Below are 16,472 nucleotides of genomic sequence, written 5' to 3'. Positions count from 1 at the left end.
CACCGGAAGCTCTTCCAACACACCCAAGCCATTGGCAGCAAGAAGTCTGGTGTGAGCGAAACAGTCTATGAGGATGACGGGATGCCAATCACTAACATCCATCGACGTCTTGGACGATAGGCAGAATTCTTCGAAGGGCAGTTCAACTGGCCTGCTGCTCTGGCAACATCGGTCAGACTGTCTTGCCCTCCATGGCCGGTGACGACTGGTCCACCAACGTCATAGAATGAGTCGATAGTTGTCCCTATCTTTAAAAAGGGTTCACGTCGTTCCTGTAACAACTATCGGAGGATAAGTCTACTTCCAATTGCGTCCAAGCTATTGGCTTCTGTCATACTTCGTAGGTTGTTCAAAACCCGAGAAAGATTGACTCGCAAGGAGCAGGCTGGTTTTCGTTCCGGTCGAGGATGTATTCATCATATCTTCACCGTCATGCTTATCAAAAGCCAACAATCGTAGTGTTTCTTGACATCAGGGCTGCCTTCGATTCGTTGGACAGGACTGTTCTCTGGGATTGTCTATTGAAGAAGGGTGTGCCTGAGAAGTTTATTAACATCCTAAAAGCCCTATATACAAACACTTCAGGCAGAGTGAGGGCATACAACCACCTCTCTCCATTGTTCCATTCGAGCAGTGGGGTTAGGCACGGTTGCCCAATCTCGCCAGTCCTCTTCAACTTTGCCATCGATGACATTCTGGAAACAACGCTGATGGATGTAAGTAATGGCGGTGTGGATCTGTTGCCTGGAGAAAGACTTCTCGACCTTGAGTATGCGGACGATATTGTCTTACTGTGAGATAATGCCCAAGTCATGTAATCCGCACTTAATCAGTTGGCAATCAGTGTCCGTAGGTACGGTATGTGCTTTGCACCTTCGAAGTGCAAAGTACTTCTACAAGACTGGCAGGATTCTAATCCTGTACTCACCCTGGATGGTGAGCTGATAGAAGTAGTCGAGAAGTTCGTGTATCTAGGTAGCTGCATAAGTGCTGGTGGGGGTGTGAGTGATGAGACTAATTCACGTATAGTGAAAGCCAGAGCGGCTTATGCCAATCTGGGTCATCTCTGGCGCCTTAGTGATGTTAGTCTGGTTGTAAAAGGTCGGATCTACAACACGTCGGTGAGAGCAGTTTTGCTCTATGCTTGTGAAACCTGGTCTCTCCGAGTTAAGGACGTTAGACGACTCTCTGTGTTCGATCATCGCTGTCTCCGAAGGATTGCTGACATTCAGTGGCAACACCATGTCAGTAATGCAGAGGTTCGGCATCGTGTGTTCGGGAACAGAAACGATAATGCAATTGGTGTTACCATCTTGAAACATCGACTTCGGTGGCTTGGACATGTTCTCCGAATGTCGTTCCAGAGAATTCCACATCGTGCATTATTTGCGGACACCGGGACTGGTTGGAAGAAGCGGAGAGATGGTCAGTGTATGAAATGGTGTCGTAGTATGAAAAAAGCTGCAAAAGACTGGCTTCTGTCGGTCCTTCACGACTCTTTGGCTTGAGTAATAGAGATGGTGCAACACAGTGGCTAGAGACGTTATCAAATATGGCTGAGAATAGAAGCCAGTGTCGATTCTGCTGTAACCTTCTGTTACTTTTTTCATAAAAAGTGGTTGTTTCTTCCTTAACCGAAAGAGTTTTTCTCATTGTACCTTTCCTTTTCCCCCATTATTACTATTATTATTATACTACCTTACACTAGTCTGTTCGTCATAGTTCTTTTGTTTTTACGCTCCTTACCTTCTTTTTTTTTTGTTCTAATTTTCATTGTTTTGTGTGGTGCATATATATTTGGTGCCGTCTTGTACCAATATTTATGTGTTCAAATAAATAAATAACGTTACTCCATTACCTTTTGGATCAGGCCTTTAGGTTGAAACCTCCGGGTGTATTCCCTAAGAAAACCACGTGCTTCGGTTTGGACACCCAGGCAGTGTCCCAGCACTGTGCTGTAGTTATTTGTTTATTGACATTTCCGTCATTTCGAAATACATGATGAACTCACAAGTACCTCAAGTTTATTCTGTAAGCTTCAGGTGAATTTACTCATCAGTTAACAATGTACCATGAAGTTGATTACATTTTGCGGTAAACCAGTAGCATATCTCTGGATCTAGCATAGATTTATATTTTCAAACAGTATTTTGTAAAACTCGCTCCAGACGAATTTGAAATACTCGACCTTTCAGTTAAAATGTAAGTATTAGTGATAAAAATACAGCTAATTACGGCACTAACAATTACTACGAAGTTTCAAAAGACAATCTATCCTTAATCGAGTGACATACAGGAAAAAATCAGTTTCGTTGTTTATTTCAATAAAATATTTGCATATCCAAGATATAGAACGAAATAGGTATATATTAAATGTTATTTTTTGAACAATAGACAATCGATTAAGGACACAATCCCATCTTATGAACTGTGAATGTATTTACTTCGTTGAATATTCTATTAACCGTTTAGTTTTTGATTGCCTGCATTGAAATTTCAAAAAGACATGACTTCTAGTTAATTATATCGAACCACATGATATTGTAAATAATTTTAAGAATAAATATCACACAGTAATGTATCAATTTAGCACTATATTTACTTATACTTGTTCCCACAACATACTGCAAAAGGGTCTAATAATATACGATAACTACTAACTCAGTATTTTTACGGACCCAGATGACAGTTCTATTTAATGAAGACGCTAATAAAATAGTTTTATGGACACTTTAGATAGACGCTAGAATACTTGAGGTGGACATCTCTCCATATCGGTGATGGATTTTGTTTTACGACAAGTATGTGTCAATCTTGACTGGAAGAAATGAAATTTTGAGAGGTGGCTTAGTGGTTAAAACGCTTAGCTTTCAAGCAATATGTTTCAGGTCCGAACCCCATCTTTTTTAGTTCTGTCTGTATACTCTGGTATAAAAAGCAGCTCTTGCAAAACAATTGTGACTCAAAGTTGAATACACTAACCTATACTTTGTCAATGAGTAAGCAAAACAATTGAAGTAATTGACAGCTGACCATTTAGCTGTAATAAGATGATGCCTGACGGAACTTCAGCACGATTTTACAAACCTTACTTGATTTGTAAGAAATTGCGCCATCTTTAGTACAAACAAGATATTCACGCTCCTATCTAAAAACGAGTACACTACTAGGAAGTTCACTTTCTTTTACTTCGTAAAATATGACTTTCCAAAGTCAAAACTATTCACAGGTTACTAGTATTTGATCATTTGTTTTAGAGGTGTGGCTGGCATACATTGAAACAACTGAGTACGCAATATTGAGGTTAGACGTAGAGTACTAGGTAGTGGTGGTAGATCGGTTGAATAGGCTACGAATTTACATCGGTTAAAGTAACTAGGACTTATGTTATGAACGTTGAACTGCCAACTTTGAAACAATGTTGACTGGGGTCGTAAGTGTGGCATCAACCCATTAAGTTACTGACTACAGGCTTGAGATGTTAGGTATTTTTATGATATTTGTGGCCGACTGTCGGAGAATTTAGGTAAGATACCTCCGGATCGGTCTCATTCATTTAAATCCACCTACTCATAATTTTCTCCTGGATTCCGAGTTCCAGTATTATTTCACAAGTTCATCACTTCTTTTTCAAATATCATATTGTTTATGTTTAATTATTTTCACTATCATTGATATCATAATAATTCAAACTTCGCTAACACTAATCACGCTCATTTATTTTTGCTGTGCTGGTGTGGTATCTTGGTTCAAGAGACATTTATGCCTAGTCACATAGTGATTGCACAATGCTTGATTGATTAAATTTAAATCAAGATTAGAATATACATTCATAATTGAGATACTATTTATACTTATTTTTAAGTAGGAAATTATTATTTGTTAACTATTGAGTTAACAGCAATCCAATTCAGGTGTTCAAAACATAGTATAATTACTGCTTAATGAATGAGTGGAACTTAAAGGATGCATACAACAAATCAACTATTCAAAAACAAGAGGCTATCAAATAATATATTGGCACTCACTGGATGGATGTGATGGCATTAATGGGAAGATAAAATATATATGTTGTGAGACACATAGTGATAAATCTTCTAGAATTTATGTTTCAAAAACTTCCGCCAGGTTCTCACTGGGTTGATAATCACTAGACCAACCCATATGAGCGATGCGCTGAGCCGTGACGCAGCAGTTTCTTTGAGTCGTTCCATCAGGTTTAGGTGATTGATAATAAGAAAGAAATCCAGTGACTAGTAAACGTTCACCAAGTTTAACATCTCTAAGGGCGCAGACCAATTTAGGACTGAAAACATGGACTCTATTCGATGTACTGTACCATGCCATTTTAAATTTCAAATCATATTCATCCGCATCAGAAGTCTCCGTTAAATATTTATTTTCAGCATTTATATATCTGGGTGATTGGGTTTTCAAAAATATCAGAGTCCAGTTGCGATCTGGAGTTTTTTGCATTGGGAATGTCTTGGAAAAAAAGAGAATACAAATCACAAATATTAAACGGATTTAAGATTAAATAAGAGGAATTTATTTTGGAAAACGAAAAGGCAAGTTAAATAGTATCTATTTAACTCTAGAACACATTATTTTTGAGCTATCAGCAAGAAATACCTTAACGAACAAGGTAAATTAAACTCACAGTCGCTTTACCGAGTAATATATATACATAAATAAAGTTGCTTTCTCTGAGGAGCTAGATAGCTTGATTTCTGAGTTTTCATTGTTATTCTGGACATCTCTAATGTTTACTCCATGTAGAAGCGAGTGTTTTAATTATTCCAGTTTATTCTGATGACCCTGTTTACGATCAGCTGATTTTGTAGGCTTCGTTGTTTTCGTTTACCTTTGCATCCATGTTGGATATCTTAATTAGATGACCTCATACATATTGCTTCATAGACTGAGTTTACGTTGATATACCTGTGTTAATCATTAATTAATTTGAATACCATGCTTCTAAAAATTTTCTAGCATCTTGGGGTTTCTTCGATCTAAAATGTTGGAACTTCTCCAATCGAATCCGCGTCCACGGTTGTCTGCACACATTGATATTGATGATATTCTTTAGTGTCGCCTCAATGATAATCTGTTTATGCATAAGCATAAGTACAGGGGGCGCCCACCTTGTGTAATTTGATAGTTTTCGCAGCTGGTGCAATTCGTATTGTACATTACAACAGCCAATAACATACAAGGTCATCGGAATAAACTGATACAAAACCTGTGGGATAACTAAAAAGCGCACTTTTACATGAAGTAGACACTGAATTTGACCATAATGGCAATTAAAACTTAGCAATTAAGCAACTGCATTTGCCAATTTACATGTACATGCCAAAGCACATTGGAAGAACGGAAAAAAGAGTACAACTTCTAAAGAATTTGAAACTGAGACACAATGGCTCTATACAGTGCAATAGCTCAGCATTTAACTGATACAGGATATACCATTGAAATTCCACAAAACTTCAATAATATTAGGAGACAAAAAACGCAGCGTGTCTCCGGTTTGCCGAAGCAGCAGCAATAAAGAAACTCAGACTTAATTTATGTATTCAGAAAGAGGTAGTAATCAACTTATCACTACTAAGTTAAATAGTTATTTGTTGTTAATATCATTATTATGATTATTTTATTAGTCTTTGTTATGTGATATGATTCTCGTCAAACTAATTCTTACTTTATGCAGACCGAATTCAACCCATCACTCATCCATTTTTTCACTTACTCAATTCTCTGCAAACTCTTCAAGTCCCGTGAAATTGCTATCATCATCATACTAATTTCTAATTCTTGACAATAATTGTAATCTTATGTAAACTCTTCATAAACTTTGAATTATCACACAATCTATCATATCTGTTTCCGAACTTCATTTAATTACTGCCTCGCCCGCCCCCTATGTTGTATGTACTCCATCTCCAAATGACTTCACACCTGTTCTTACAAATATCGATATCAATATATATGTAATCATCATTGATAGTTCTTATGATTTAATTCTTTCTGTTATCAATTTTGTGTCACAATATATCATAACTCAATGTTACATTTTAATGCATATATGGCTGTAAGTAGCTGAAATGTAGCAGAATATAGGAAAGACTTTTTTCCTAAGATGGCCTGGCAAGTAAATTTATTGAAAACAAAAATTGGTACTAAGGAGCAGAGAAATATACATGCGCCACACAATAAAAATGGGGTAGTTAAGAGGTAGGGAAATGAGTATAATAGAAAAAGAGCGAAAATAAATGGGAATTAGTGCATGAGTGACAACAAGATCCATCACGTTTGCACAAATAAAACGTTCAGGTCTATGGAAGATTTAAGGACAAAGACAGGGGATGATATAGACTCAAATCACCATCTGATGATGCTAAAGTTAAAACATAAGCTAAAGAAATAGTGAGTAACTTGGCAAACACCACTACAAAGGTCTTACAAGATCTACTCAAGTAAGAGAAAAATAATACAGAGAAAAACTGGAAAAGAATTAAGAATGAATCAACTTCAAGATTCAAGTGTTGGGACGCAAAAAGCATCAGCACAAAGAGTAGCACGTCTGTAGATGCTCCGAATAAGATATACATTTTCACAATCCATCGTTTTTTATTCTATTATTTTTACTCTTTTCCAATTATTTCAAAATTATTAATTGGCAATTATTACAACTTTTAATTAACGAATTCAAGATAGCTATCAGCAACAGGATCCAAACCTTACAAGATCTAGTCAGGAGAAACCACTGTCGACGACAATTAGAAATGGATTTAAGTGGCACTAACTTCAACGTGTCAAGACGTTCTGGGCTCCAAGGAACATCATCACGAAGAATGGGCCTCCATCGAAACCGTCGTCAAGATTCAAGAAGGGAAGAACGAGAAGACAGCAATTAACAGCAGCCAAACAAGAAAAGAGAAAGTCAAGGCACAAGCTGAATTATTATTTTTATTTGAACACATGAATATTGGTACAAGAGAGCGCCAATTTATATATGCGCCATACAAAACAATGAGAATTCGAAGAGAAATAGAAAAAAAAGCCAAGGATAGCAAAAAAAAGAGAACAATAACGAAGAGATTGGTGTAAGGTAGTGTAGTAATGAGGGAACGGAAAGGAACAATCAGAAGAAATCTTCCAGGTAAGAGAGACACAACCACTTTTTATGAAGGAAGTAAAAGAAGGTTACAGCAGAATCGACACTGGCTTCTATTCTCAGCCATATTTGATAACGTCTCTAGCCACTGTGTTGCACCATCTCTATTACTCAAGCCAAAGAGTCGTGAAGGACCGACAGAAGCCAGTCTTTTGCAGCTTTTTTCATACTACGACACCATTTCATACACTGACCATCTCTCCGCTTCTTCCAACCAGTCCCGGTGTCCGCAAATAATGCACGATGTGGAATTCTCTGGAACGACATTCGGAGAACATGTCCAAGCCACCGAAGTCGATGTTTCAAGATGGTGACACCAATTGCATTATCGTTTCTGTTCCCGAACACACGATGCCGAACCTCTGCATTACTGACATGGTGTTGCCACTGAATGTCAGCAATCCTTCGGAGACAGCGATGATCGAACACAGAGAGTCGTCTAACGTCCTTAACTCGGAGAGACCAGGTTTCACAAGCATAGAGCAAAACTGCTCTCACCGACGTGTTGTAGATCCGACCTTTTACAACCAGACTAACATCACTAAGGCGCCAGAGATGACCCAGATTGGCATAAGCCGCTCTGGCTTTCACTATACGTGAATTAGTCTCATCACTCACACCCCCACCAGCACTTATGCAGCTACCTAGATACACGAACTTCTCGACTACTTCTATCAGCTCACCATCCAGGGTGAGTACAGGATTAGAATCCTGCCAGTCTTGTAGAAGTACTTTGCACTTCGAAGGTGCAAAGCACATACCGTACCTACGGACACTGATTGCCAACTGATTAAGTGCGGATTACATGACTTGGGCATTATCTCACAGTAAGACAATATCGTCCGCATACTCAAGGTCGAGAAGTCTTTCTCCAGGCAACAGATCCACACCGCCATTACTTACATCCATCAGCGTTGTTTCCAGAATGTCATCGATGGCAAAGTTGAAGAGGACTGGCGAGATTGGGCAACCGTGCCTAACCCCACTGCTCGAATGGAACAATGGAGAGAGGTGGTTGTATGCCCTCACTCTGCCTGAAGTGTTTGTATATAGGGCTTTTAGGATGTTAATAAACTTCTCAGGCACACCCTTCTTCAATAGACAATCCCAGAGAACAGTCCTGTCCAACGAATCGAAGGCAGCCCTGATGTCAAGAAACACTACGATTGTTGGCTTTTGATAAGTATGGCGGTGTTCAAACATTTGGCGGAGGTTGAAGATATGATGAATACATCCTCGACCGGAACGAAAACCAGCCTGCTCCTTGCGAGTCAATCTTTCTCGGGTTTTGAACAACCTACGAAGTATGACAGAAGCCAATAGCTTGGACGCAATTGGAAGTAGACTTATCCTCCGATAGTTGTTACAGGAACGACGTGAACCCTTTTTAAAGATAGGGACAACTATCGACTCATTCTATGACGTTGGTGGATCAGTCGTCACCGGCCATGGAGGGCAAGACAGTCTGACCGATGTTGCCGGAGCAGCAGGCCAGTTGAACTGCCCTTCGAAGAATTCTGCCTATCGTCCAAGACGTCGATGGATGTTAGTGATTGGCATCCCGTCATCCTCATAGACTGTTTCGCTCACACTAGACTTCTTGCTGCCAGTGGCTCGGATGAGTTGGAATAGCTTCCGGTGGTTACCAGATGCAGCTGCTGCTTCCAGCTCATTAGCACGCTCCGACCACCAGGCTTCTCGGTCCTTACGCAAGCTTTGCCCAATTTCCTTACGTAACATCCTTCGTTTATGGTCAAACTCACGGTCACCCGGAGCAGACCGACGGGCTTCAATGAGTTGTAAGGAACCTGCAGAAACCCAGTGCTTAAAAGCGGGACGTTTCGCGAACCCACAACTGACTGTACCCGCCATTTTTATGGCGTCATGCAATTGCAACCAATGCTTATCTATACTTTTGGTCGGTGAAGTTGGCCTATAGTCCTTCCAGAATTACTGCCGATCTCATGCCGGGGTAAAGGGTGAGAGTTGGACATGGGATCGGTAAACCCATCCTGTGGAAAAAAATCTTGCTAAAAACACCAACCAGATTAAACAAACCAAACCATTTAATCCCTTCTCTGGTAGTTAAAGGGAGAATTATGACGCCTCAAGAAGAAAGCGTAGATCCTACGAAATCAGAAGGCTTATGACACTTCTACCAACAGGCGCAACAATTTTTATAGAAACATGGAAAGTTCGGACAATGTGGGAGATCGGGAGGATCATTCAAATAGCAACGGAAATGAGGAGCAGTACTCGGGACCAGTGCTTGAAACCCATTGGGCCGAAGCTGGACATCAAAGGTTAGATAAGTCAGAGATGCTTCTGTACTCTATTCACGATGGAGAAAATGCAATACATAATCAGTGAGTTGCTCTGATTTCATCCAAAGAAGCACGTAGAGCACTTGTGGGACGGGAATCTTACGGAACCAGAATCATCAAAGTATCGTTTAAAACAACGGAGGGAATCATGATGAATGCCATCCAGTATTATACAACCACCAATGATGGTAGCAATGACAATAAGGATCAGTTCTATGAGTGGCCGCAATCAATCATAGCTAAGTGCCCGAAAAACGACTTCACCATCCTGAGGGGAGATATAAACTCCAAAGCCGGAATGGACAACAATGGATATCAAGATATCATGAGACGACATGGACTGAAGGAGAGAAACGAAAGTGAGGAGAGATTTGCAAATCTATACGCATTCAACAAATTTGTTATAAGCGGCACAATATTCCCACACAGACGAACACACAAAGCAACATGGATCTCACTGTACTGCACTATGGAGAACACGATAGATCATATTTGTATCAACAAAAATTCCGAGAGACAATGTGGGACACAAGATCCAGGAGAGGAGCTGACATAGCTTCAGATGAACACCTAGTTGTGGCCAAGATGTGTCTGAAGCTAAAGGATAATTGGACAATTGCGGAAACAGCACTAAAAAGTTCAACACAACCTTCCTTCGAGATACTGACAAACAACGAATTCAAGATAACTTTCAACAAGAGCTTTACATGACCTACTCAAAGCATTGACTTTGAAGTGTCAGATTATACTGCATAGCAACAAGTATCTTCAAAAGGAATGTATCTTAACGGAAACCAATATCACGATTCAAGAAAGGAAGAACGAGAAGACAGCAATTAACAGCAGCCAAACAAGAACAGAGAAAGTCAAGGCACAAGCTGAATAAACAGAAGCAAACAAGCAAGCGAAGAAGAGCATTAGAGCTGACAAGCAGAAACACATCGAAGAACTAGTAATGACAGAGGGAAAAGCTGCAAGAGAAGGAAATATGAAACGTTTATATAAAACAATGAAGAGGCTCACAGAGAAATATTGTAAACCAGAGAGATTATTCAAAGACAAAGAAGGCAAGCCAATCACTGAAATTTAAGAACAGCCGGACAATTGCGTAGAGGACTTTGAAGAACTCTTGAACAGACCAGTCTCACTGAACCCACTGGACATTGAAGCAGCACACACAGACATTCCTATAGATATCACTCCACCAACGATGGATGGCTATTAGACAAATGAAGAGTGGGAAAGCAGCAACCTGACTAAACCAGCTGGAGCACTGAAATCAGATGCACTACTATCGGTACTAGGAAAAGCTCTCAACAGTGTTGTTGAGCCAGATGAAAGGTTCAGTAGACGCCCGACTTCGAGATCAACAGACCGGATTCACTAAGGATCGGTTGTGTACAGACCGAATCGCAACACTACGGATCATCGTTGAACAATCAATTGAATAGAATTCGTCACTATACACCAACTTCGTTGACTTTGAGAAAGTATTTGACAGTGTGGATAGAGGAACCTTCTCTAACACTATGGTGTACCTGAGAAAACCGTCAACATCATGAGAAATTCATACGACGGACTACACTGCAAAGTCGTGCATGGAGGACAGCTGACAGACTCATTCCAAGTGAAAATCGGTGTTAGACAAGGCTGCTCACTCTCTCTCTCTCTCTCTTTTCCTTTCATCTGGTGGTCGACTGGATTATGAAGACCTCCGCATCTCAGGGAAAGCACGGAATACAATGGAGAGCTTGGATGTGGCTACATGATTTGTTCTTTGCAGATGACCTAGCTCTTCTATCCCATACACACCAACAAATGCAGATGAAGACAACTAGTATAGCAGCAGCCTCTGAATCCTTAAACCTTAACATACATAAGGGAAAAAACCAAGATCCCCAAATACAACACGGAGAACACCAACCTAGTCACACTTGATGGAGCTCTGGAAGAGGTGAAGACGTTCGTGTTACTGGGCAGTTTCATTGGTAAACAAGGAGGATCTGATACAGAAGTAAATGAGAGGACTGACGAAACAAGAGCAGAATTCCTACAGTTGAAGAACATATGTAACTCGAAACAATTGGCAGCTAACAACAAAGTCAGAATCTTCAATACGAACGTCAAGATAGTTCAACTGTACGGAGCTGAAACTTGGAGAAATACTACAGCCATCATCAACAAAGTACAGGTATTTGTAAACAATTGTCTACGCAAGATACTCAATGTTCGTTGGCCGGATGCCATCAGCAACAGCCAGTGTGTGTGTGTGTGTGAGAGAGAGAGAGAGAGAGAGCAAACCAGCATTCAGCTAAAGTGGAAATCAGGTAAACACACTTGTAGCGGATAGGTAACACACTGCGGAAATCATCAAACTGCATCACGAGGCAAGCCCTAACTTGGAATCCTAAAGGGAAACGAAAAAGCTGAAGACTGGAGAACATGTTGGGCTGCGAACTGGAAGCAGACATCCGAAGGATGAATAGCAACTGGAAATAACTGGAAAGTATTTCCCAGGACAGAGTAAGATAGAGAATGCTGGTATGCAGCCTATGCACCTCTACGAGGGGTAACAGGCGTACATTAGTAAGTACAACTCCTAATTATTCTGTCCTTAATAGCTACCAAGTAGACAATTATTGTCACTTTACAACTTTTTCGCCAGCCGATTATTACATAACGTCGTTTCAATATGACTCTAACTCGTAATTCTAAAGGGAAACGAAAAAGCTGAAGACTATAGAATACACTGCGCCGGGAACTGGAAGCAGACATCAGAAGGATGAATAGCTACTGGAAAGTACTCCCATTACAGAGTCTGATGGAGAATTCTGATCATTGTCCTATGCTCCACAAGGAGTAACAGGAATGAGCAGTAAGTGTGAAACCGAAAATAATAATAATGGGAGTTCATTTTAAAAAAAAATACAACCAGATAAGATCCTTTCAGTTGAAGTTTCTTTCACTTATATGGAGAAAGTAAAAAAGGTTATAACAGGATCTTCACAGGGCTCTATTCTTAGTCATGTCTGGTAATGACTCAAACCAGTATGTTGCACTATTTTTTAAACTCCAATCAGAGAGTCGTGACGTGTCAAGAGATGCGAGTCCTGCAGAGTTTCTTTACATACAAAGAAACCATGTCAAGCACTAACCACTTCTCCACTTTTTCCAACTGGCTACAGCGTCAGCAAATAATGTACCATATGGCAATTCGCTGGGACATTTGTAGTACATGTCCAAGCTATAGAAATCGGCATTCCAAGATGACTCCAGTTCAATTATCGTTATTGTCTCCGTACGTCCGCATTGCCACCATGATGTTGCCGCTGAATCCATCTGAGGCGATGACGATCAATCACGCAGTCACTTAATATCCTCATTCCGGAGAGGTCAGACTTTACAAGCATGGAGCGAAACTGCTCTTAACGACTAGTTGTAGATCCAACATTTAATAGCCAGACCGACATCACGAAGACGCCAAAGATGGCCCAGATTGCTATAAACCAGTCCTGTCTAATGAGTAGAACTCGATACCAAGAAAAACAAAAACTGTTGGCCTCCAGTAAGTGTGGAGGTGTTCGAACATTTTGTGAAGGCTGAAGATATCACCAATACATCCTTGATCAGAACGAAAACCGGCTTGTTCCTCGCAAATCTATTTTTCACGGATTTCGAACAATCTCCAAAGCATGATGAAAGCCAATATTTGGATGCAATCGGAAGCGGACTTATCAACCGATGGTTTTTGCTTAGGTGAAGTGACCTTTTTAAAGTCACGGACGACTACAGACTCACCCCAGGATGTTGAAACATTAATTCCCAAAAAACTCAGTTTTATAGACAGGAAGGCAGAACGTACGTAATTTGGGCGCGGTAATTTATGACGTTTAATCCAAGGATACACGAAAAGTGGTTTTTGATTTGAATGACATTTGAGACTTACATTTTCCCACGAATTAATCAATCTTGTGAAATTTGAATTGGAGCCCGTCATTACAAACTTCCCTTCTGGGTGAGCATCGGACACGCCACAGTTATACAGATGAAAGGTTTGTCTAACATAGAACTATTAAACAAGCTATGTTAATCAGAATTCATTTGACTATAGTTTATATATATATATATATATATATATATATATATATATATAGAGAGAGAGAGAGAGAGAGAGAGAGAGAGATTAACAGATGTATGACTAGCAGAAAGTGACATCCAAGTGTTTAATAAAAGATAAAAGTAACGACTAGTAGATGAGACAGTGAAATATTGTAAGGATAAATAGAGCTAATTATTAGTAAGTTCATTTATCATAAAATACAGTATCTCCTCAATAGAACTGGTAACTTACTTTTATTCCGATGACAGTCCCGAGTAACGTAACTGAATTCACGGAGAAATTGAGGGATTTAAGTTTGTTGGAATTAGTTTCAGATTCCTGGTCACTAGCTACTGATGCTTCGGATAATCCAGTGACTGGAACTACTGAGTACCGATTGCTAACATAATAATGCAGCCAACCTGTCCGTAATAGGTTAATCGAATACATTTGTCTGGAGAAAGTCATTCTAAGGCTTTGCAACCTGTAACGAATACAAACGTTAAGGAAAATCACTATCCAAAGATGGGTTAGCGTTGGTCTTAACGACCTGGGAGCGTGACTGTACAGCCCAAGGGACAACTGCTTGAGGCCAGTCACGCACAGCCTTTGTGGGAAGTTCTTAACGTGATAGCTCCGTTTTTCAAAAAGCCTTACCGCCGGAGACGAAAATCCGCGAAGTGTGACATTTTTAGGGTCTACCTTTTCTAATCTTTTCCTTCTTTTTGACAAAGCAGCATCGCTGCAGATGCTGGTTGTCCGAGGGAAACACTTACTGCTGTCACATCTCTCTACTGTCAACAGTACTCCGCCCTCAGACCTTGAGTTGCTACTTTTAGTCTTACCGCTCTCCAGTCGACTAGCCTGACATGGTCGAACCTACAGCCAACATGGCTCGGTTGGGTCATCACCATAGGTGAGCCCGACCACCACGTCAAGGTAGCAGCTACGGTTGGAAGAAAGCTATGGGAGACCGGACCAAAATATGGCACAAATCCATGAAGTCACTGACAAGTAGACTGAACCATGTTGGTAGGTGTAGACTACCCGGTTGGGATCCGTGAGATGATAGCAACAGATGGTTACAGACCTTGAATGACATGGTTCAAAATCGTTTGCAATGGCGCAGGTGCATCTTCTCTTTGTGTTCTCCCAAATTCTAATCTCCTGATTTCTTCATGTCCTTTTTTCCTCTTTCCAAATTTATTTCACTAGATTATACTCCTTAAATAACATCTTCAAACCTTCATCTTTCCGATTACTGCTTATACTTTTACTACATCTACCACTATGGGATTTGAATATAAAATTGTATCACTGCTGTAGCATGGCAACTTGAACTGATATACATACGTACAAAGTCCTACGTTGTTGCTGACTGACTGACGTATCTGGAGATGTCACCGTACAGATAAGCTGCGATGTTGGTGATACTTTTGTAATCATTCGTTCAGTTTAAAGTGACACTTAAAAGTACGAGTTCAGGCTCACAAATGTTGCCCAACTAATACAGATGATCTACGGAAAATCAGGTTAAGAATTTACTAAGGCAGATTTTGAACATATAACTGTTATGACTAGTTGAGAAAAAGCAAATTTCTTATACAGCTTTAAAAGGGTATCTGCAAAAATTCTTCAGAATAAAATCAGCGCAGCTAACATGGGTTTTTACCACGAAGCTGTCTTCCCATTAAGCCAGTGAAGTGTTTCGGTAAATGTTGATAAGCAATTATCTTGAAGGGTAAGCGGCGATCAATAATCTCCAAACCACAACTGTTACTCCAGGTTTTTAGTCAAACATACAAGTTTGATAATTTACTCACTAGATTAACCTTATTTACTCAGAAAAACCCTGCTTTATGCAAAAGAGCAAGCTTAAATAACACCCAATCTTATTTAGAAATTGAGTGCGCGTAACAATTTTTACTACATAGATAACAAGAACCCTAATGATGATCAACAAGAAGGATAGGTCGTATATGTTGGAAAACAGGATCTATTGTATTTCTACCTTGATAAGACAAAAACGATTAACTCTATGTGAAACAATGGGTATACGCTCACCTGTACACAGGTACTGAATATGATTATCATACAACCGCCTCTGTCAATAGTTCAGGTTCTAATTAGACATACCCCAATCTTCCTATTTTGGGGTTCTCATCAGAGTCGTAAGAAACTTGGTAGTTTTCCCCAAAGCTTGAGGAAAATTTGTGCCATCTCCTCAAGGATTTCTATTGCGGCCCCCTCAAAAGTGGGAGATTGGGATCATTATTAAACTAGCTGACGATACCGTAATACTACGAGAATGGGCAACCTGGTCGCCGCAGGCAACCACACGGATATATACAAGGGTTGTCGTGATGTCTATTCGCCGTTTGAGTAAATCTCCCGATGACATGCGTGTATATTCTCAGCTCAATTAGCAGCTAACCGAAACTGTACAACTAAACGTATTGATCTAACCAATCAATCAGTCAGTAATTTCAAATCAAAGTTCGTCTCTACCTTACCGTATTATCTAATGTCACGAGACTAAAAGTCAAACTTACCGCGGCAGTGTGTGCTGCAACATGAGCCATACAACACGAGTTATAGCGCGAAAACTCGATATCATGAAACCTTGCCCCTACCTCTCTAAGTAACAATGCAGGCAGGAGTGTAATCAACCTTTGAACACTAAACTAATAATAATGATCATGTAGTGTCACCGAAATGGGAATTGGGCCCTAGCAAAATCATCGTCATCGTATGTGGGACAGTTCACTGATCCCCGTCAAGGTCAAAAACAACTAACTGCACGCTATGGGCTGCCCATGCGGTGGTGATCACTCTGTTCCTTGCACCTACTCTTACTGGTATGTTTTTGTAA

The 16,472-nt window shown here is 40.1% G+C and overlaps 1 protein-coding gene across 2 annotated transcripts; it reads right to left on the bottom strand.

The window, feature by feature from the left end:
- Positions 1–49: 49 nt before the first annotated feature.
- MS3_00002877 (uncharacterized protein) lies at positions 50–16,354 on the bottom strand. Of its 2 annotated transcripts, XM_051210536.1 has the most exons (4): positions 16,153–16,354; positions 13,853–14,084; positions 4,029–4,485; positions 50–2,483 (listed from the first exon to the last, which is right to left on the bottom strand). In XM_051210536.1, the coding sequence occupies exons 1-3, from the start codon at positions 16,215–16,217 to the stop codon at positions 4,105–4,107; spliced, it is 678 nt and encodes a 225-aa protein (XP_051070536.1). In that variant the 5' UTR covers positions 16,218–16,354; the 3' UTR covers positions 50–2,483; positions 4,029–4,104. The 2 variants fall into 2 exon arrangements, with proteins under 2 accessions (XP_051070536.1, XP_051070535.1); XM_051210535.1 differs by having other exon boundaries at positions 13,853–16,354.
- Positions 16,355–16,472: the final 118 nt, after the last annotated feature.

Source organism: Schistosoma haematobium, chromosome ZW (genome assembly GCF_000699445.3).
Source record: "Schistosoma haematobium chromosome ZW, whole genome shotgun sequence".
Taxonomy (NCBI): domain Eukaryota; kingdom Metazoa; phylum Platyhelminthes; class Trematoda; order Strigeidida; family Schistosomatidae; genus Schistosoma; species Schistosoma haematobium.
This window is presented reverse-complemented; position numbering and strand designations above follow the sequence as displayed.